Source organism: Mustela nivalis (assembly GCF_964662115.1).
Source record: "Mustela nivalis genome assembly, chromosome: 9".
Taxonomy (NCBI): Eukaryota; Metazoa; Chordata; class Mammalia; order Carnivora; family Mustelidae; genus Mustela; species Mustela nivalis.
The window spans coordinates 69,407,000-69,431,107 of record NC_139028.1 but is presented as its reverse complement, the minus strand read 5'-3'; the positions used below and the strand labels follow the sequence as shown (position 1 = coordinate 69,431,107).

At 41.5% G+C, this 24,108-nt stretch overlaps 1 protein-coding gene and 1 pseudogene across 3 annotated transcripts in view; one reads left to right on the top strand and one right to left on the bottom strand.

Annotated features, from left to right (window-relative positions):
* SYT9 (synaptotagmin 9) overlaps positions 1-22,689 on the bottom strand; it is a 202,983-nt gene extending 180,294 nt beyond the window's left edge. For both annotated transcript variants that reach the window (XM_082682995.1, XM_082682996.1), the window contains exon 1: positions 22,251-22,689. In XM_082682995.1, the coding sequence (XP_082539121.1) occupies positions 22,251-22,395 (145 nt within the window). In that variant the 5' untranslated portion in view covers positions 22,396-22,689. The remainder of the gene's footprint in view (positions 1-22,250) is intronic.
* On the top strand, positions 14,180-14,847 carry LOC309840700 (ubiquitin-ribosomal protein eL40 fusion protein pseudogene; annotated as a pseudogene). The gene has a single exon. The product of its transcript is annotated as a ubiquitin-ribosomal protein eL40 fusion protein pseudogene (transcript).
* Positions 22,690-24,108: the final 1,419 nt, after the last annotated feature.

Below are 24,108 nucleotides of genomic sequence, written 5' to 3'. Positions count from 1 at the left end.
TCCATTCCTCCTCAGCCTCCTCGAGGGAAATGTGTGGCCTGCAGGGGCCTAGGTCCCATCTCTACAATGTGGTTGTGCTAGCCCCTCCCCATGCTATAGGCTCCACATATGGGGTGGTGGTAGTGCTGTTATCACAATAACTAGCGATCCTGCCCATGCTACATGGTCTGGCACCACATGTCCATGTTCTAGCAATACCCCCAAAATGTACATTTTCTGGAAATGTGTGATTTGCAGCAGCTATAGGCCTCAGCTAGGGTACCCATCGGGACCAAAGGAAAATTCTTCCTAAATTGACATTAAAAATGTGCTTGGAGCTAAAATAAATATTGTATTATTTTATGTGGGGGGAAAAAACTGTTCTCTACCTTTTTCCAAACATCTTTAACAGTAAAATAGCTTTATCGTGACACCATTCATGGATACGAGAGAAAGAAGGCTACTTATTCCTATAGCTGAACAAAAGCTCACACTGTGGCTATTATGCTTCAGGTTCCTTCATTTTAAATCGTCCCTCTCCAGGTAGAAGCAGAATCCTTACAGGCAGAACCCTTGCAGGCTTCCCTCATCTTCCCCACTTTTTGAATTTACTTGGCTTTGCAGATTTTTATCAGACATTATCCATATCTGATGAGATACACACATACACATACATATATACACATACGAATTTCTTGTGCATCTAAATATCAAAGCCAATACTTTCTCCTAGAAGCAGATTTTCACAAGAAATTAATTTTAACTGATTCAATTCATCATCTAACAGTGGTTACCAAGGATACCAAATAGCCGAAATCATTTGGCTCCAACTTGCTTGTTAATCAGAAGATATTAACAGAAAGCTGCGAAGAATTATTGTTGCCATTATTAATAATGCCCCTCAGTCCTGAACTCAGTAAAAACATTCCAGTCTGTAATAATCATTAAAAACATGCAAAGTTTTTTCTAGGATTTGAAATTCAGTGATTAGAAGATTTTAGAAAAATGACCACTAATGGTTTCACTTTAATTCACTTCCTGATGAAGCACGAAACTGAGAATGGCTACTGATTTGATCTTCTCCTTCTGAAAGCAGATAATTCTCACCATAGCAGTTAATTGAGCATTCAGGTAATCTAGCTGAATCTGCCCTAAATCAAATAGCCCAGCAATGTATGTGTATTAATAGAGGGTAGCATCAAACAGAGGACTCTAGTATTATCCCTTGAGGGGCAGAGAATTAAAATAAAAACACGCCAAACAAACAAACAAAAAAGTTTCTCCTTAGCCAACATGTTTTTTAAAAGAGTAGGCATAAGATTAAATTTCATCTCGTCTATAATGTACATCTAAAGAAGAACCAAAAAATTGATACTTTCTCTCTAAAAGGAACAGGCAATCAAGTTTTTTACTAATTAGTATATTTGTTTACATTTTAAGAATATTAATTACATGTCATTCGTTGCAATTATTCTGTCTCATTTTGTGGCTTGTTGTTATTTTGTTTATAATGCTTTTTGCAAAAGAAAATACTGTTGCTACTGTGTTTGCCAAAATCTGTCAAGCTTGTCTTTTATGGTTATTGGCTTTGGGGTCACACTAAAGAAGGCTTCAACTACCTAAAATAATGCCTGAAACTGGTAGGTGACACCCAATACCTATTTTTCTGTTTTCCCAAAAACAATGAAACTTAAATTGCATTTGGCTTGACACCAAAAGACTACATTCCCAGGTTTGGTATGGCCATGTGACTAAATTCTGATCAAGAGATGAGAGCACAAGTATTGATTGACAGGGACTTCCAAAAAGATTACTTAAGAAGAGCAGACTTGGGCTGGAGGTGGACTCTTTTGTCTCTCCCAGGAATGTAAATGTGAGTGCTGGAATTCCAGCAGCCATCTTAGCCCATGAGGTGACTTTCAGTTAGAAGCTGTGTATGGGCAAGTGGGTAGTAGTCAGTTGGGCATCCAATTCTTGGTTTTGGCTCAGGTTGTGATCTCAGAGTCATGGGATCAAGCCCCAAGATGGGCTCCATGCTCAGCATGGAGCCTACCTGTTTGGGATTCTCTCTCTCCCCCTCTGCCTCTGCCTAACCCCCTGATCATGCTCTCTTTCTGGCTCTAAAATAAATAAGTACTTTTTTTTTTAAATGAACCCTCTGTATTTAAGCCACTATTATTAATGTTTTCCTGTCACCTGTAAAGAATCCTGATTATAAGTTATCTTATACTTTCCTTTAGAATTTTAATGATTTTATTTTTTGAAAAATTTAAAACACATGACAAGTTTGCATAATAGAGCAGAAATACAGTGCTTTTCCCAACACCACTTACTGAATAATCCATTTCTTCCCCCCACTGATTTGAAATGCCATGTTTACCAAATACTATAATGCCATGTCACTCTATGTCTGTTCTATTGCGTTTGTTTGTTTTTGCTTAGTCTTTATTTTCTCTGAGAAGTGGAAATTGAGAGTAGAGGTAGAACTTCAGAGGAGGGAGAGAAGGGCAAGGAAAAGGGCTGATGACAAGTAAGAACAACCAAGCAGCACTGAGGACCCAAAATGAGATTCTGTACATGACAGCATAAGGATTAACAGGGTGGACTTCGCATTCAGTTTCCAGCTCCATGACTTACTGGTTGTGCAGAGGGAGACAAACCACTTATTCCACACTTTGGCTTCCTCTTCCATAAAGTGGGGATAGCACTAGAACCTACCTCAAGGTGGCTGTGTTAAATGAATGATTATATGAAAAGCTTAGAATGAAATCTGGCATCAGGTTCTATTATGTCTCATTGGTATTATTATTAATTAATAATTTAATAATCACTGGGTGCCTGTGTGGCTCAGTGAGTTAAAGCCTCTGCCTTTGGCTCAAGTCATGAACCCAGGGTCCTGGGATCAAGCCCCACATCAGGCTCTCTGCTCAGCGGGGAGCCTGCTTCCTCCTCTCTTTCTCTGCCTGCCTCTCCACCCTTGTGATATCTCTCTCTGTCAAATAACTAAATAAAATCCTTTAAAAAAATAATCACAACTATTAATAATTTATTAATTATATAATTATATCAGTAATATTACTTAATAGTTATATTAAAATAAAACAAAGGGAATGAGAAGAAGGATTTAATAACATATAGAAGAGATTACAAGAAAATGCCATATATGCCAATGATGTGGAAATTATAAACATCTCAGAGCAGGTATAGAAATAGGTGATTGGTTTCCTAGTGCTTTACCATTCTTGTATTCTCAAAGTAAAAAGTTCCACTGGGTTATACTACATCATTCTTTTTTTTTTTTTTTAAAGAGAGAGCACACGCATGGGGCAGGGGGAAGGGGGAGGGGCAGAATCCCAAGCAGACTCCACACCCAGTATGAAGTCCAACATGGGGCTCAATACCATGACCCCAAGATCATGACCTGAGCTGAAATCAATATTCAGATGCTTAACTGACTGAGCCACCCAGGTACCCCTATAGTATATCATGCTTTTAATACAAAGCTGTATTTCTTCTGCTATTTAACATAGCTCTTGGGCATTTATGTGCTTAACTCATCTTTTATGTGAATAAGGATATTTTTCCTATTGTCTTTGATAGATTTTATATCAGCCTCATAAAATTAATTGGAATGCTTTCCGTATCTTTTCTATGGTTGAAACAGTTTTAAAAGTATGTGAATTGTTAAATCTTTCCAGAGGACAACTTGATAGTTTTTTTTAATCAGATATTTAAAGTGTATAAGCCTAGATCTAGCAATCCCACTTCTAATAAAAAGAAGTTAACAGTGACTCTTTCTGGACAGTGAAAGTGATGGTGACCTTTATTTAATCCTTGTGCCCAAGTAAAGTATTTTTTTATAATGAGAATTTAAAACAAATTTGCAATGACTATTATGAATATTGCTATATGACTATAATGACTATTATGGTTCCAACATAAGAGAGGACGATGCATTACTTGACATTTTGATAGACTTGACCCTATATAAATATCTGTACCTATAGCTTTTAATGGGGAATAGCTCTTTGATCACCTTTCAGTTTCTTCTAAAGGTTTCTATGCCTGCTCTAAGATGTTTATAACTTCCACATAATTGGCATATATGGCATTTTCTCTTAATCTCTTCTATATCTATTATTAAAATACTTCTCATCCCCTTTATTTTATATTTGTGTTTTCACATTCTTTTCTTGGTCAGAATAGCAAATATTTACTTATGTATATTTAAAAAAACACATCTTGGTTTTACTTATTAATACTGCCTTTGTTTGTGTTTTTTATTTTTTACTAATTCATTAATATGTTCTTTTGTTTTTTACTATGGTTTTGCTAATGCTTTGTTGCTACATGTTTTTAGTTTATTTTTCCATTTCCAAGTACATAAATTTAATGCTTGGTATATTCATTTTCTATAACTCTATTTACTACAATAAACGAAAGTTATGAATTGTCACCTAAATACAGCTTTGGCTGCACTCCACAGTTTTAACATATGTGCTTTCATTTCCATAGTATTTTCAATGTCTGTAATTTTAGTTTCCATATCTTATTTCTTAATTAAAGAGATCTCTGAAAGAGTTCAGTGTTCAGCTGTTTAGGGTTCCGGAGGTATTGTGACTTGTTACACACTTATTGATAGTTTTAGTATGTTATGGTCTATAAATATGTCCCATAAAATTTAATTCTTTGGAATTAAAAATAATAATACCTTTTATTATGGTACTGACACTTTTTTTTTTAAATGTCCCATGAACATTTTTTTTCTCTCTTGGTAACTAGAAAATTCCATTGGTATTTCACATAAATCAAACTTTCAGTGGCATTATTTCTATCCACTTCTTTTATCTATTGATGTGTTATTATTGGAGAAGTATGATAGTCTCCCTCTATAATTCTGACCTTTCTAACTTCTGAAATTTGGACATACTTCATGCATTTGAATATCACTTCATTCATTAAAAATTAATGACTGATATATCAGAATTGTTTATGAAGCGATTCACCATTGTTTATGAAGTTATTACCAAGCTAAAATAAGTCTTATTTGATGAATTTTAGGTCATATTCAGTGTGTTTATTTATTTATTTTAAGATTTTATTTATTTGAGAGAGAGAGATCATAAATAGCCAGAGAGGCGGGCAGAGAAATGGGGGGAAGCAGACTCCCTGCTGAGCAGAGATTCCCAATGTGGGGCTTGATCTCAGGACCCTGAGACCATGACCTGAGCCGAAGGCAGAGGCTTAACCCACTGAGCCACCCAGGCACCCCTGCAGTGTGTTTATTACAGGAATGTTAGTTTGATTAGCATGAGGCCTTAGAAAAAGAGCAAAAAAAAAAAAAAAAGATAACATAAAATCTACATGGGGTGCCTGGGTGGCTTAATTATTTAAGCATCTGCCTCGTGATTTTGGCTGAGGTCATAGCCTCAGGGTTGTGAGATCCAGCCCCACATCTGGTTCCATGCCAAGCCTGGAGTCTCCTCAAGAATTTTTCCCTCTCCCTTTACCCCTCCCCCACCCCCCACTCCTGTTCTTTCTCTCTCTCTTGCAAAATAAATAATAAAATCTTTTTTAAAAAATCCACAGATGTCTTACACTTGCTATTTTAAGATTTTCAATGAAACCATTTCCTGAACATTTAAAAATCAGGTAGTGGACATCCAACTCTGATCCTCCTCTGACATTTCCCCATGTTCTAAGCTGCATCATTAAGGCCACTATTTAACACCCACTTCCATCCATTCCCCGGATCAAATCTGATGACTGTCCTTAGGGCTGTCACTGCAAGCCCTAAAACATCACCTTTTACTATCAAGACATATGCTATGGGGCCCTCCTTTTATGAATCTATCCAATTCAACTTTCCATTTCCCACATATTGAGGCACTGGGAAGAGCACTGTGATTGAGTTACTGACGTGTAAGACAATATAAAAATTAAAAGATTAAAAAAAACCCTGAATATAATGAAAAAGAGCTGTGATTTTAATCTTTATTGGCCTACTGAGTGTATCCTCTCAAACTGCACCTATGGGGATTCAATGCCCCCAGAGAAGCCTGTAGTAATCCACACAGAAATGGCCTCGGAAGCAGTTTGGAGTTAGAATCAAAGGATGCTTCTCCCAACAGCATGAGGAAAGGAAAAAGAAATACTTTGGGGGATTTTCTAGCTCTCTTTGTAGACTCTCTCTGAAATAGCTTCCATAACATGATGAGTTTTGGCTACCTCAAAATTAAAGTAATACACACAAAGTACTTTAAAGGCCCCAGAAGAAGGATGACCTATAAATTCAGTATATTAGTGACATTAAATCTCAAGTAGCAGTCGTGGTGGAACAGATTACAAAAGAGCAAACAACAGTCTCCTTCTTCTGAAATAACCGGGGAAGCCTTTAGAGCTCGCTCAGCGATGCTATCAATTGGCATTCATATTATTTGAAAAAAAAAAATCACAATTGAAAATAGGTTTGACCTGAGGTTTTCAGCATAATGTGTTAAAAGTGGTTCAAATGTAGCCCCTCATTTATGCCTCTTTCTTTGTTCCCCAGGTTTTTCTGATAGGAAAGGAACATATCGGCAAGAACAAGGGACAGACTGCAGCAATCAAGCACCATGGTCTTCTCTAAGCTCACAGCCTAGCTCAAGCTTTTAGAGAGCTTATTTACAGTATGGCTATCTAAGTTAAAAATAAGTGGTAATCACATTACATGTCTAGCAATAAAGAAGACCATGATTTTAGTTAGTACCAGGGTGATACAGTTACATCCTATGGCTAGATTTTCTACAGAATGTATTATTAGTTGTGCCAACAGCAGCTGTACTAATATAATCTGAGATAACTCCCACTGTGGTTAAAAAAAAAAAAAGAAAAAAGAAGGATCAATGATAGATAGTAAAAGCATTTCCATGTTTGGATTTCCTTGCCTAATGTAACAGTTTTATATGGATGGTTGAAGCATTTACTTTTGACAATGGGGTTGTAAAAAATAATTTCAATCCATAAAGACCATAAATGCATGTCATTTGCAACCCCAAATGCACACCAGACTTATGTGTAGGGGTACTTTAAGAATCACCCCTAAAGATTCTGATTTAGTCAGTCAGGAACAGCACAATTGTCTTCAAAAGTTCCTGCAGTTGATTCTGATGCACAGCCGGAACTGAGAATCATTTCCCCAAACCCTTTAAGTTGGAAGGAGCCTTAGCATTCAACCAATCCTCACCCTCCCTGATTTCTAGTGTCTTCCTCCCTAAGGTCCACCAGTCAACTGTCCTGGATGTTTGCATCAGATCTCCTGTACATCCTCAAACTTAATGCATTTAAAATTAATCTTATTTTTTCCCCCATAAAACATGGTCAAGGGGCACCTGGGTGGCTCAGTCGGGGTTAAGCAGCTGCCTTCGGCTCAGGTCATGATCTCAGGGTCCTGGGATCAAGCCCCGCTTCTGTCTCTCTGCTCAGCGGGGAGTCAGCTTCTCCCTCTCTCTGTAATCTCCCCACCCAAATAAATAAAATCTTTAAAAAAAAAAAAACTTTTTTTTTTAACCATTCTCAACTTCTTGTCATAAACCTAATAAATCACATGACCATCCTCCCAGGTGCTTATGCCAAAACTCGGAGAATTAGGATCCTTCTACTTCGTATCGGTGTACTGATTATTTTTACCCCTTAAATATGTTTTACATCAACGCTCTTGTCTCCAACTCCATCACCTTAAAACATTCCTTCAACATTTCTGCCTAGACAAATACTAATAGTCTAGTACTTCTGGTATTTCTCCAAAATCCCCAGCTCTGAACCTCATAGGGCCTCACTGTACCACTCTACCACTGCAGCCCATCTTTGTCACAGATGTCTACATTCCTCAGGCTACTTTCCCACTCCCCCTACCCCCATTCCTGGCTTGTAGTCACTCTCTCCAGCACTACATTCATCTTAACCTGTGGTTAATTCAATAATTCCCAAACCACAGTCTTTCTGTTCTTATCCCTGTCTCCTTCAGTAACTTGTCCTTCATGCTACCGTAGGACCTCACTCCACAATCACACCCTGGACCTGGTTATACCAGCCACTGCAGACCCTCCTCTTCACTGCGTTCCCAATAATCATCCCACACCAGAGGGCCTACAAGCCTCTAATCCCACCAACTCTTCACTACTTCCACATGTCCACTTCTCCCTCTTTACTCAGATGAGATTTCAGAGTCAACCATCCCAATCCCTCCATTCTATAATCCCTCAATTCTTTTGCCCCTCCTCACTGTCCTACATCAGTGTGACCCTTCTTAAACACAACCACTGTCTCTTCATGCCTGCACAAACACAGGTGCATGTGGGGGAAAACATGCAAGCCTGTAGTGGTGGTGAATGTCACTTTAAGTTCAAGATCACTATCTTCAAGTGGGCCCTTAACGATGCCCGGCAATGACACTGCTCTTCTCTGATCCATTCACTCTCCCATCTTCTGGCCTTTCATTTACACCTCTCCTATTTTTACCTCTCACCCTATGCTCACTCTCAGCTGGTAACCTTGCTGCTTCCTTTTCACTAATAATGGAAGAGCAATCGTAAGACAAACTTCTTTATGATCTCCAAACCATATCTGCCCACCAGGGTTCATATACTCTGCCCTGACTCCTTGACAATGAATGTACTGTTGAAAGACCCACCTACTCAAGTACATTGCTCAGGAAATTCAATCCCCTACATCATTTTTTTTTAATTGAAGTATAATTAACATGCACTGTTATATTAGTCAATATGCTGATTCAACAATTCTATACATTCCTCAGTGCTCATCACAATTAAGGGTCCTCTTGATCCTCTTTACCAATTTTACCCATCCCCCTACCCATCCCCCCCTCTGATAACCATCAGTTTGTTCTCTATATTTAAGACTTTTTCTGGTTTTTTTCTTTGTTAGTTCATTTGTTTCTTGAATTCCACATATGAGTGAAATCACCTGGCCATCGTCTTTCTCTGACTTATTTCACTTAGGATTTTACCCTCTAGATCCATCCACATTGATGCAAATATCAAGGTCTCATTCTTTTTTTTGGTTGAGTAATATTTCAGTGTGTGTATGTGTACCATGTCTTCTCTATCCATTCATCTATGGATGGATACTTGGGTTGCTTCCCTATCTTAGCTGTTGTAAATAATGCTGCAATAAAAATAGGCATGCATATATCTTTTTGAACTAAGTGTCTCTTTTTCCTTTGGGCAAATACTCAGTATTAGAATTACTAGATCGTACATAATTCATTTTAAATTTTTTGAGGAACTGCCATACTGTTTTCCACCGTGGCTGCACCAGCTTACGTTCCCATCAATAATGCATGAGGGTTCCTTTTTCGCCACAACTACACTTGCTATTTCTTATCTTACTGATATTAGCCATTCTGACAGGTGTAAGGTGACATCTCATTGTGATTCTGATTTGCATTTGCCTTGACAATAAGCAATGTTAAATACCTTTTCATGTCTGTTGGCCATCTGGATGTCTTTTATGGAAAAATATCTTTCAGGTCCTCTGCCTATTTTCACAGATTTTGGTGGACTTTTTCAGTTTTGTTTTTGTTTTTTGGCATTGAGTTTCATAAGTTCTCCATCTACTTTTGGATACATCAAAATATCAATAAATACCAATATCAAATATATCAATCGCAAATATCTTCTCCTATTTAGTGGGCTGCTTTTTTGTTTTGTTGATGGTTTCTTTCACGGTGCAAAAGCTTTTTATTCTGTTAGATCCCAATAGGTTATTTTTGCTTTTGTTTCCCTTGCCTGAGGAGACATCCTCTGCATGATTTTTAACTTCTCTCTAGCATCCAATTACAAATTACATAATTATGAATATGTAATTATTTTTTCCTCTCTTTAAAAACCATCTTTTGACTTATTTTCTCCTCCCTTTTCTTTCACAATAAAACTCAAAAATGTAGTATATGTTCTCTTCAATTTTTCTTATTTTTTCCTAAAGAGACTGTAGCCAGACTATCACTGACTCCATTTGCCCAGAATTCCTTCAGAATCCCTCAGTTCAAGGTCACCAGTGAAGCTACATGTTGTTAAATGTAATCATCAGTCCTGGGTTCTCATCTTACTTGACCTTTCAACTACATTTCACAAGAAGGATCACTTACTTCCTCCTTCCAGGAATACTCTCTGCACTTCCAGGCCACCATACTCTTGATTTTTCTCCCACTGTCCTTGCTGATCTTTTTCTGTCTGTTTTGTTGGTTCCTTCTCATCTCCCTAACCTCTAACTAGTTGTTTGACTTCTTTTTTTAATCTTCATTCATGTCTTGGTAAGTTCATCTAGTCTCTTAGCTTTAAATATAATCTGGATGCTGATAGTTCCTAAATGCTTAACTACAGGCTACCCTTTTTTCTTGAGCACCTAGGAAGGATATCTCAATACCCACTCAAGAATACTGCTTCAATTATTGTCCTCCTTTGTCCTATATCATGTATTTTTGTTTTCCACCAGATCATTCCCATCACATTAGTGATGTTCTCTTTTACAATTTAAAACAAAAATAAAAACAAAAAACCTCTGATCTCATTTCCCTTACCAACTACTTACTCATTTCTTTGCTATCTACAGAAATAGTCTATATTCACTATATGCCCCACTTTTGCCAGTCAATTCCTCATATAGCCACTCCAAGCAGGCTGTTATCTCTGCCTCTTCACTAAAGCTGCTTATCAAAATCACTTCCGATGGCCCCTATGTACTCATATGGCTCAGTACTCAGTGTTCATTCTACTTGACCTAATGGCAGCATGGACACAACTTTTATGCCCTTTTCTTTGATACACCACTTTCTTGGCTTTTCATTTTGGCTTTCAGGTCAACACTCTTGGATTTTCTGGTTCATCTTTATTAGTTTTCTTTTGCTGGTTCCTCAACCTGTCAGCATCCTCTTAGTATTGGAGAGCTGCAGAATTCAGTGCTGGTCCTCTTCTCTCCTCTGTCTTCCTAGATCATTCTAGCCAGACTCATTTTAAATGTCATCTCAATGCCTACAATGCTCCCATTTATATCAGCAGTCCAGCCATCTTTCCTCAACTCCCGGTTCATCTATCCAGTTTACTAATCTGTAGTCCCAACTGATTCACTAATAAGCATTTCCAACATAACACATCCAAAACTAAGCCCTTAATCATTCCACTCAAACTTAAATCTCTTACACTTCTACTCCCTTGCTCAGGCCAAAGTTTCAGGAGTCATTCTGATTCCTTTCTCTTTTACACCCTACATCCACCTATTGGTAAACCCTGTCAGCTCTACCTTCAAGCTGCCTGGAGTCTGACCACTATTCACTATCTCTAAGGCCATCACTCTGGTCCGAGCCACCATTATCTCCCACATAAATGACTATAAGGTCACATCACTTCCTGACTCCACCCTTAGTATTCTACAGTCTGGTCAGAGTGATCCTTTCTATTCTTAAGGCAGCTATTATTACTGCTCTGCTTTCCATTGATTTCCCATCTTACTCTGAGTAAAAGTCATGTTCATTACAATGGCGTAGAGGGCCCTATGATTACCCTGCCATCACCCTTCCAACCTCACCTACTATGTCTCTCTTTCTTGCCCCTGGCTAAAACCTGGCATGTGCCTGTCTCAGGACCTTTAAACAAGCTGTTCCCCTGCCTGGAATGTTCTTCCCCTGACTTGTGCATGCCCTACCCTTGTCATCTCCTTGTGACCTCTACTCATCAACTTCTCAGTGATGCCATTTTGGTCCCCACACCTGTGCTCTTTACATGTTTTTTTTTTTTTCCTCCTTAGCATTTATTACCATCTAACATACTATGTAATTAATTTATTTATGCATTATCATTTTCCTTTCAGCAACATGCAAGTTCCACAAGAGCAAGCTTTTCATTTTGTTTGATTCCATACTATATGTACAATGCTGTATCTAGGTATGTAGATATGTACCCTACCTAGAACAGAGCCTTGCACACAGGAGATGCTCAATAATCAAATCACTTGATGAGTAAGAAAATGGCATCTCCAATCGTGATCTCTCCAGTCAACCTTCATTTTGTCTCCAGAGTGATATAATTAGTAGAAGATAAATCTGTTTACCTTCACTTTCAGCTTAAAACCCTTCAATGGGTCTGCTGTGCCCATTACTTGGCAGCCTCTGTACATAAAATAAAGAACCCTCTCCACAGCCTGGCTTGGTAGGCACAAGGCAGGCCTGCCATGCTTACTCCCTCCTGGGCCCTATAACATCAGAGAAAACAGACTGTGCATATCCACAAACCGAGTAGTTGCAATGCAACTGAACACTTTGCTTTTTCATTATTAAATAAACAGACGAGGAAGCAAGATGTCACTGTTGGCGTCGTCTGAAATTATATCTAGAGCCCAGATGTTTGAACCAGATGACTAAACTTGCTAAAGGCAATTATGTGAGGTAATTATACCTGAGTTTCAGGGTAACATGACTAGGGATCTAAAATAGGTGATCTCCCATTCAGTGATTCTCATCTCTCAGCAACTTCCCTTGGACAGGAAGAGCATCATTACCACCAACTTAAGCTTATTTCTTGTTTCTCAAGGAACCACAAAGACTTGAGATGTGCACTCACAGAACTTCCCTCATCCTGAAATCTCCCAGAGTACTCTGCTGAGAATGGGTCCTTTGGACTCATTAAACTCATTACTCAGTAAACTGTACTTCTTTCACGATTTCTATGTCTTCTGCAGGACTTTGACAGTGGCATACAAGATTTCCACGATCTGACCAGTGTTCATTTGAACAGACTCATCCCTCAACAGTCCCAACACATACTGCACTTACCATTACTACCAAAGATCCATCCTTTCTGTCATAGGACCTTTATAAATTCCTAGAATGTCCTTTCCACCCACACGTTCTAGGCAAAGGGCTCCACCCAAGAATCAACTTCTTTAGGAATCCCCTGCAAATCCACTCAAGCCAGCTAACTACTTCTCTTCTCTTTCCCTGTACTGTGTCCCATATATATTTCCCTTCCTGTCTTCATTTTATTAATTTTAATTGCTGTTTTATCTCAATTCCATAGGGGCAGTAACCACGTCTAATGGATCTTTGAATTACTGATGCCTAACCTAGTACCTGGCAATTATGAGGCAATCCAATGTCTTCTTAATTTAACTTAATTATAATTAGAAAAGAGTGATCTGGTCAGTGTGGCTAGTGTAAGGCTTCCTAAGTGCTAGGAGGGAAGAAGAAGTTGGAAATAGGGAAAGAGAACATAGAGAAAAAGAGATCCAAGTTATATTAAATTTTTTTTTCATATTTCACGTAAAAAAGGCAGTACTTTGCATTGGAAAGAATGTTACACTGTGTCAATTTTTTCTTTGCCCTCATGGGTAGAATGTGAAAAACTCTAAATTCTCAACAGTACTCAATTAAAGCTGAACTTCTCCCCCCCAAAAAAGAGTATTACAATGAATCCCTATTTGTTGAAGCACCCTTAAAACTTTAAAAGGCAGTCTAGTATAAAGATTGATTGTAGTCAGGCAATGAGAGCTCATTACTGTATAGTGACCTAATCTTTCTGTGAGCTAATATGACAGAATATTTATATTCCAAATAATGCAAATTAGCAATAAAAACATTAAGATTCTCAAAAAATAAACTGCTGCATGATAGTAAACACAAAAATTTCACATAAGAAATATACGTAGTTTTAAAGTATTAAAAATATTCAATCCCACCACCACCAGCAAAAAAAAAAAAAAAAATGCAAATTGAACCAGTTAGTCACTTAAAACTTGTTACATTAGCAAGTTTTTGTTCACATTATTACCACCACCGAAATGCTAGTGGTTATATTGTTGAATCGTAGCAGGGATAGTTGGCATAAATCTTGTGAAAATTAATAGTGGGAAACCTTCCTTAAATGGAGTCAGGAGGTTTGGGAAGGGTGCTCCCACACCCTGCCACGCTACCACTCTTAACTGACAGCAGACCCAATAGGAAGAGATGGACTTGACCCTGCACATGGATGCTACTTTACTGTCCCAGCTGACGCAGACATGCTTTCCTATCCTCCCATCCACTCAATGGCTCAGCCAATGAGAAGCCATGGCACTTGGAACCCAGTTTACTCCAGTGGACTTTGAGTTTCTAACAGCCTTCCCAACTGACACCTTCCCTCCTTAGAAAGTGTACCTTTGTTCTCCAGACTTCCTATGGTTTTGCCAAAGCTTGTTCGTCCCAGATGGCAATTCTCTTTTATTCCTGAATAAACCCATCTTTTGCTGGTGAAATAACTAGAAGCATCTATTTTTAAGGTTGACAACATACAGGAAAGCAATTTGAACCCATTGCTGATAACTTCCCATTAAGAAATTTTCCACCTCTTCCTCTTTAAGGAGGTGAAGGTGCAGATTGGTGGCCATGGTCTTGTGGCAGATGTTGAGATGCAGATCTTTGCGAAGACCCCGAGGGCAAGATCATCATCCTTGGGGCTGAGTCCAGTGACACCACTGAGGATGTCAATGCCAAAATCCAAGACAAAGAGGACATCCCACCTCACCAGCCTCATCTGATTCTTGCAGGCAAACAGCAGGAGAATGGCTACACTCTCAGACTACAGTATCCAGAAAGAGTCCACCCTGCACTTGGTGCTTGGCCTACAGGATGGCATCATTGAGCCTTCCCTCCGCCAGCTGGCCCAGAAATACAACTGCCACAAGATGATTTGCCTTAAGTGTTGGGCTCACCTGCACTTTTGCACTGTCACACAAGAAGAAGTGCGGGCACACCAACTCCCTGCACCCCAAGAAGAAGGTCAAATAAGGCCCCTTCACTGGTTCTTCTTTTACCGGCAGGGTAGCCTCCTGCCAAAGCCCCAAGGCCCTGGGGCCATGATATAGTTTCTTTTTCATAGACCAGAGAAGGAAGTAAGGAAGGGAGGGAGGGGAAGAGGGAGAGGAAGGGGAAGAGGGAAAGGAAGGGAGGAAGGAAGGGAGTGGGGGAAGGAAAGAAGTTAGGAAGGGTGGGAAGGGGGGGATGGAGGGAAGCAGAGAGGGGAGAGGGAAGGGGGAGAGAAGGGAAGAGGGAGGGAGAGAGGGATGGAAGGAAGGATAGAAGGGAAGGAAGGATAGGAGGAAAAGGAAAAAAGAAAGGTAAAGGGAAGGGAAGAAATTTTCCCGAACGGAGTAGGATACCACAGATACATCACAGTATTTTTAGGTAATAAAAAATTAGAAGCTGGAAATGCCCCCCAAAACATGATTAAATGAAAAAGATTTACCTACTCTTCAGAAATATAGATATACAGTTATCCTAAAAATTCCACAATGACTGTTCATCATGGAAAAAATACAATAATAGTAATAATGGTTAGTTTTTATTGAGCATTTACTATGTGCTAGGTACTATGGTAATTTTTTTTTTTTTTTTTTGAGTAGGTTCCACACCCAGGATTGATCCCAATGTGGGGCTTGAACTCATGACCCTGAGATCAAGAACTGAGCTGAGATCAAGAGTCAGACATTTAACTGACTGGGCCACGCAGCCACCCCTATGGTAAGTATTTCACATGCATTATGAGATAGGTACTAAATAGGGTTTCCAGATTTAGCATATAAAAATATAAGTGCACAGTTCAATTTGAATTTCAGATAAATAACAGGCATTTAGTTTACATCCATCCCATGCAATATTGCTCATCTAAAATTCAAATTGAACAGGGCAGTCTTATATTTTATCTGAATACTAGCAATCCATTTTACTGATGAGGAAACTAAGACACGGAGATCGCCTAGGGATATACAGCTCACGAGCAGTGACAAGATAATGAGCATATGAAAGAAGTAGAATGGAAACTTTTGTGTCTGATTACAAATGGGTAAAACATATGCATGTGCAGGGACCACGGCTAAGAGGAAAGAATGACAGATGACAACACTGCCACCAAAGTCTCTGGAGCACTTGGTCTGGGCACCTTGCTACAGCAGCCTCCACTCCCATTTTATAGATGAATCAACTGAAGAATTAAATACTGTGCTCAAAGTCATAACACTAGCAAGAGCAGGATCAGATTCTGACTCTAAAGCTCTTGTTTTATTCTACTTTGTCATCTGGATTTCCTGGGTGAGTTTTCGTTTTTTCCCTTCATGTGTAGTTCCATCAATGTTGATATAAAAGTTTTTGTGTGATAAAGTACATGCACAAGGACATGTGAATATTTCAAGATCTGCAAAACCTAGTCATTAATGGTCTGCTTTGGTTTAAAGCCGTTTCTAGAACCCAATAAAACACTTAGAAGAAAAAGTCACAATGCACAGTATGGCTTAATTTGTGATTTCATTTAGGAAGTAGAAACGCATACTCCATACTTTTCCTTCTAAAAGTGAGAGTGCAACTCCCACTTATGCTTCTTGCTAAGCTCCTCCTCTTTCTCTATATATTCAGCAGGTGAACTTGTTAGTCCCTTCAAGTAACTCAGTCAAGAAAGGAATCTGAATTTTTGCAGGCCAATCATATAGGAGAGCACACATACACACACACAAACACAAAAGTGCCAATACGTTTCACAGTGAAAGCAATGGCTACGCTCTAGCAATGATAGGAAATTTTAAGTGATTTCCCTTAGGTACTGGCTTAATATTTCCTTAAGAGGTTAGCCTACATCAAAAAGTTTGTGCTTTTGATTGTTTATTCTGAAAGAGGCAGCTGGCCACAGGGCTGCCTGCAATGCTTTTACCACAGTTTGCTTTTGTTTTTCCCTCTTGATAATTACCTCATGACTAAACCACTCACTGGTCCATGCAGAAGAGTCCCACAGAGATGAAAACACACTTGTTTAAATAAAATATTTATGAAGAAGCCCTAAAATGTCACTGAAGTAAATGCAAATTATCTTCACATATTGTGCATCCAATATGCCACTCGTTCCTTAGAAGATTATTTCCTGATTGCAATTAACATTAATTTTTAAAAATTAATCCCATTGTGCATAATCATCCCAATGTCTATTCATAAAAAACCTAGTGTTTTAAGGTTAACTCTCTTTTGACTATCTTTGAAAGTTTTAATAAGACTAGTATTTAGTCTTGAGGATTATTTTTGAAGATTTTTCCTTAGAAACTATATTTAATTATTATTTTATATGTACATCTTCTAATAAATGATTTCATTCTAATTCAATACTAGGTGACATTCGTGAAAGTTCCACATTCTGGTCTTTTAATGAAATACTATCTGGACACAATTTTCTCAGTTAGTTCTTTTTTTTCCCCCCGTCAGGTGAACATAATGGATTCTCATTATATTTTTATAGAACATTCAAAATAAAAATTTGGAGAAATATTATCAAAAGAAAGTTAAGAATCGGTCGGTGTGTGTTAATAACTGTTACAAGGCCCCTGACTTTCGATGCCATCTTTCCCAAGTTTTCAGGAAAGAGATATGAGATGAGCTGAGAAGACTAGGTGGTTTCATCCTTTGCTAGATGGTCTTGACAGCTGTCCTCTACTTGGCTACACTTTAGAATCAACAGAGGAACTTAAAAAACATATAGATACCAGGCCCTACCCCCAGAAATTCAGATTAAATTTGTCTAGAATAAAACTCAGTCATTGGTAGCTTTTCATTCGTTTTACTTTTGCTTGACAGAGCTCCCTAAATGCTTTTAATGTGCAGCCCAGGTTGAAAACCATTTGTCCAGAAAAAGCTTTCCTAAAAGGGTTAAAGTCCACTTGAAAAGAGGAGTCATTAATGATGAGCCATAAGGCTCTGCTTCACACCCAGACCAGAAAAATGAAGAAAAATCTCTAGAAATACAAAGCCAATATAAACCCAGTATCCTGAACAAAAAAATGCATAACCTATAAACTAAGCTGAGTCTTCAAAACTACATAGAATTTAACCTTCAGTTAAAGATTAAATCCTTTATAGAAGAACAGAATAGACAAAGTGGGTCTAAAGGGGGCTCTTATGAAAAAATACCTAGGAAATTTTCATTGACAGTAACTCTCAGATTCTTAGTACATGTGGTGGGTTTCCCTAAGAAGCTACTCTGACTTAAACTCAAACCTGTGGAACCCACAGCCTTGCTGCTAGTTTTGCTCTGAGCTTCAGTTTTCACCCATACATACAAATCTCTCTCAGCCACATTTCTCCAACTTGAACATCCCTACAAATCACCTGGAGATCCTGTGAATACATAGGTTCATATGCAGTAGGTCTGGGTGAGGCCTGGGAGTCTGCATTTCTAATAAGCTCCCAGATGCTGCTGATACTACTGGCCTGCAGACGAACATTGGGAGCAGCGAGGTCTTGGAAGACATCATGAGGATTAAATGAAATGACCTACATAAAACACTTGGCATAGATGTGGCTGGCATCCTACAGAAGAAAAGCCTTACCAAGGAAAATAATAAAATGTGGTGAAAACCTAGAGGTCATATGATCCAATTCTTCCTCCTTTTCCAGATGTGGAAATGGGAAGTTAAGAAAAGTTAAAATCTTTATCTCCTTATAGCCAAAGGGGAAAAAAAAAAAAACATTGTTTTTAACTGCAAAAGAGTGCAACCAAGGTCCACGAGTGGAAGTTAAACAGAGCTCTTCATTCCATACCAGGAAAAATCTAACAATAAATGCTGTCCTACAATCATTTGGCCCTCTTGAGGAGAGAGTGTGAAGTCTCCAGTTAAAAAATGTGAGCACAGACCAGTTGCTGATTGAAAGAACATTCATGTTTCAGGTGACTGTTGAACTAAGAGACATCACACACTTAATACGTACAAAAGCATTTTTTTTTTAATTAAAATAGAAACCTCATCTCTTTCCCCACTCCCAGCTCTGCTCTTCCTGAAGTCTTCCCTTCTGCAGTAAATGGAGTTACTTGGGTCAAAGAGTGCTGGAGTCTTCTTTATCTCTACTTCTCTCACCCCTCACATCCATTCCATCAACAAATCCTCGCTTGCACTATTACCTTCAAATGTGTGCACAGCCCAATTACTTCTCACCACTTCCATTAAGATAGCGCTGGCCAAGCCACTTTCCACTCTGTCTGGATCACTATAACAGCCTCCTGACAAGTTTTTCTGTCTTTGTCCTTGATCTTCAATAGCATTTTCTCAGCAAGCAGCCAGAGTGCTGCCACTTCTCCACCCCTTCCTTCTCCTTGGGACTAAAACCCAAAGTCCTTCTACAGGTTGACAAGGCTTAGCGTGATCTCTCCGCTCCAGCGCTCAACCACATTTCTAGTCATTCTCAATCTTTTTCTCTCCCAAGTCACCCTTAAACTCACTGTTCCTTAAATCACATCCAGGACAACCCCATCTCAGGACCTCTGTTTTTGCTCTTCCGTCATGAAGGCTATACTCTGGGATTAGCATGTGTATGCCCCACATTGCCAATACATGAAAAAACATAAAAACACTATGTTGGATTCTAACTGCTCCCTATGGAAAAAGAAAAAGTGCCCACACTCAGCTTAAAGATCAGCACTTGACTTTCCATAGTTGGTACAGATGAAAGGCTGGGTGAGGCATTCCAGTTCCAATTGTGACTCAGCTTCACTTTTAAAAATTGCCCTTTCATCAAATCCTCTTTTAAGGAAAGACTAGGGGCTGTATTCCCACCTCGGAGCACCGTAACACCCTAGGCAGAGGATAACCCTTCCAGAAAGCCCACTGGTCTGTTCCCCCAGGGTAGTCCACCTCTGAAAAAATGAACAAACATCCTAGATGCAGTGTCCTTCTGCTGCCCACAGGGAATTATGTCCATTTTCTTCTTTTATTGCCAAAGTTCTGCAGTTGAGCTTGAGAAAACTGAACTACCACGGAGTTAGACATGGATGGACAATGGACAGACAGCACTGGTACATGGCCTTCAGGTGAATTCCTCTGCAGAAAAGGAAGTCATCCGCTTCCAGAGAGGACTATGTGTGCCAGGGACCCATGTCCCAGGGCTGTGGCGTGGGCTTATTCTGGTTCACACGAGCCAACGGCATGGCACCATGCATATCGTTGTGCAATGCAGCTACTCCAGCCACTCAGCTTTTAGGGCTCAAAATGAAAGCCACTCTTGGTTTGGACAATCAAACAGCATCAGAGGGATGGAGATAAAGGCATGTAATATAGGAATTACTGCAGGCAAGAGGAAGGAGGGAGGTGAGGAGAGATTCTGGCCTGAGCTAAAGTGCCCTGGGAGAGAGGATGCACTTTGGCTGTGCATTTTGGCCTCAGCCCCTCTCACTCTGCACTCACAGTGCTCCCCACTCCTGCCTCATGAACAGGCTACTTCTAACCCAAACTAAAGATCCAGAGGGGCACGGGCTATCAAAAAATCACTGTGCCCCAGTGAGAAAAGCAGGACAGTGCTTTCGGGAACTCAAAGACTAGCAAAAGGCTTTCTCTTAACTGTGGCTCTTTCTCAGCCAAGGAATCAGATTTGTTTCTTGCAAGGAGTTTTTTTTTTTTTTTTTTTCTGTGACTCTTCCTCAAGGGTGGCCAGGTTACAAAGGTTGAGCAAAGCCCAAGAACATGGAATCCAGCCCATGCATGAAAAGAAGCAGAGGCATAAAATCGGCCAAAAAGATGTAGAGTGTTAAACAGGAGACTCAGCAAGAGGCCTCATTCATCTTCTCTTTTAAAGCCAAAAAGCAACTATTCCCTTATGTGGGATAACAATGGAAACTTATGGAGCAGTCACAGGCAAGGAAGTGGGACATTTCAACACTAGCATTTGCTTTGGGTGAAGCATACTAAATAATTTTCTTGTTCCTGCAGCTTCAGGAGAAAACTTTGCCCCCTTAGGAATCATCCAGGACTCCCAGCTGATAAAATAAGGAGCTCTGATTCCTATGTGTGGCCTCTGCAGCACATCACAGCCAGCAATGAGTCACGCAAAGGCTGGGCATTGAACCTCCAGGGAGATCATTTGGGATCAACATTTATTTCTTGACTTAATTCTGCACTTTGAAGTAACACATTAGGGATTATCCGATAAACCTAATTAATGTAACCACAGGCAATGGGAAACAATAATCTTTCTTTTTCAATAGAGAAACAGATTTCCAATAGGGAAAATCTGATATCAACTTTTAGCAGATGATTTCTCTTCACCCCACAGACCCATTTTGAATACGCTATCAAGGAAATGTTATTTAAGTCAGGCTCCGTGTATATCTCTTTATAAATCAAACAATTCCCTAACTTATCCTTCCTGTAAGTAGACTTTAAATAGCATATATATAATATATAACGGCTTGGCTTAAAATAGGCAAATTTGTCCTGGATAATGCAATAGCTCATTTCCAATATTTATACACAGGAATATCAGGGGCAAAGGCCATTTTCTCACCCCATCTTTAACACAGTATTTTTTTTTTTTTTTAGGTTGAGAGAATATTCGAAAAAATGATTTCTCCAGGTAAGAAGAATCTCAAGTAAACGTATGGAAGCAATGTGTCTTCCAGTAACCAGAAGTGGGTGAGATGTAGGAGACCCAGGGCCCTTAGGGAAAGCAAATGGCTCCACTAAAACTCCTTCTTCCAACCTTAATTGGTCAAATGCCAAAATAAACGAACTTTCCAAAGTTAGGAGCTATGCAACTTTCACTAGGGATAACTGCAGGTGCCCTGGCCACGACCAGCCAGCCCACCGAGCCGGGTGCGTCCGGCGGCGCCCAGGCCCAGGCCGCCTCCACGCCAAACGACCCGCTGGGAACCGGTTCAGGCCCGGCTGCCCAGGACCCGGAGCTCCTGGTTGCCGGCCCAGAGCCAGATCCCGCCCCGCCCTTCCCACCCCAGTCCAAGGAAGGGAAATGGGCACTCCGAAGCAAACAAAGGTGAGGAGCGCCCAGCGGGATTCAGCCGCAGCCGGGGCCGTCCCCAACTCCCAACTTCCTAGAGTTTCCTCCGGCCTCGTCCCCCTTCCCACCGCTGGTGAAACAGCCGCGGCCTCCCCTCGCCCGGAGCGCAGAAACAGGGAAGTGGAGCTCAGAGCCCGGAGCTCGGGAGCCGCCCCCCCCGAAGCCCGGGAGACCGGAGCGCAGGTGGCGGGCGTGGTCCCTCCAGCCCTGCCCCAGCCCCCACCCCCTGGATTCGGCCTCCGCCGGGGTCCCCGCCCGGGTCCAGCATCAGGCCACGGCGCGCCGCTTCCTGATCCCCTCCTCTAGCTCGGCGGCCACCCCCCTCCTCGCCCCAGTCCGCGTCGCTCTTCTGCCCCAGGCCCCGGTGCGGCCCCAACTCCCAGCCCAGGGCCCTCCGGTAGCGCCCGGCAGCGGCGGCTGCACTCACCTGGGTCGCGGAGTCGGGGTCTGGCGCGGTCCCGCAGGTGGTAGATGAAATCCTGGCAGCTGTCGTGCTCCAGGGCCCCACGGGCACACAGCTCGGCCAGCAGCTGCAGCGCCTGGTGACAGAGCGCGTCCCTGGCCCCGGGCATCGCCCCCCCGCATCCTCGGACCGCGCCGGGCAGGCGGGCGCGGGAGACAACCCTCCGCCTGCCAGCTCAGAGCCGCCGCCTCCGGGCCGTCCGCGCTCGCCGTCAGGGAGCCGCCGAGGAACGGCCCGAGCCTCCTCCCCGGCTGGCCCGGCCTCCCACCGGTTGCATGCAGCTCTCCCGCAGCCGGTCGGTCGGGCTTTCTCTCTCTCCCGCCCGGCCGCTCCGTCCCTCCCCCGGGCACAGAGGGGAGGCGGCGCCGCACAGCCCCGCGCGCCTCTCTCCCGGCGCCCCGCCCGCCACACGCGGCCGCCGGGGGGCGGGGCTGGGTCAGGGGCGCGCGCCGCGGGCCGGGATCCCGGTGGGCCCGGCTCCCGGGCGAGCGGCGGACGGGGGGCGCTCTCCCGCTCCTGGAGGAGCGCAGGGCTCGGCTCCGGACCAGGCGCTCAGAGCGGCTGCGCCCAGGCTTGGAGAGTGGGAGCGAGGCGCTCTCCGGGCATTCTCGCCAGCCCACCCCTCCGTTCTCAGGCAAACCAACCCCTCCACCACCGTCCCTCGCCGCCTGTGTTCAAAGCGCGCGTCGGGTGCGTGGCGCTAGAGGTACAATTTGGACCACACCCGCCCGATCTGGAGAACCGAGTGGTGGCTTCGAACTTGAAAAAGCGCCGTCTGGGCAAAAACCATGGGCCTAAGGGTGCTAGATCCCCAAATGCGGGTTCGGCGCCGAGATCTGCCAACAAAGGAAGGATTTCCCAAGGGCAGGACCTTTTAGACCACGGCGGTGTTCTGGAGACGGTGGAGGCTTGCTCGTTAGAACTAAGGTCAAATATTGGCTTCTGGAAAAAGACGCCGGGACAAGGATCCTGGCTGGTTTTCTAAACAACTGATTAGAAATCCGGGGATTGCCAACGCGTCTCTCATAACCACCAAGTTAGAGTATCACAGAATCCGAGCTTTTTGGAAGGGAACTCTGGGCACCTCTCGCACACCCACCTCTTCAGCATCTCAGGCAATAAGCCCAGAAATAACTTCGAAGTACTGAACTCCTGGGGAGGCGGGGGGGCGGACAGGAGAGGGTTCGAGGCACTATGCCACAGTCTTTTTTTTTTTTTTTTTTTAAGATTTTATTTATTTGGCAGACAGAAATCACAAATAGGCAGAGGCAGGCAGAGAGAGAGGAAGGGAAACAGGCTCCCTGCTGAGTGGAGAGCCCCATGAAGGCATGGGCCTTAACCCACTGAGCCACTCAGGTGCCCCTGCCACAGTCTTTTAGATATGTAATCTCATTTAATTCCCTTGATAGCCCAGCAAGGTCTATATAACTTATCCTCATTTTAGTAATGAAAAACCTGAGACTCAGACAGGCATCACCTGCCAAGTTCAGACTTGGGGAGGCAGGGTAAGGTATTATTATAATGTAATAATAATAACAATTATATATTATATGTATATATATAAAAAATAATGTTATATATATGACATTATATATTAGATCATAGATCAGGTAATATAAATATATTATATAAAATTATATAATAATAATAATAATTAGCTTTAAGAAAAAAGAAAAACTAGTGTCCAGGCCCTACACAAATGATTACCGCGGACTCTCTACAGCTGGCATTCAGCCATAGGTCGTGCTGTTGCTAGGGACACCTCACAGCAAATCATACTGTGCAGTAAGGTATTTCAGGATGCCACAGAGTGTTCACCCAA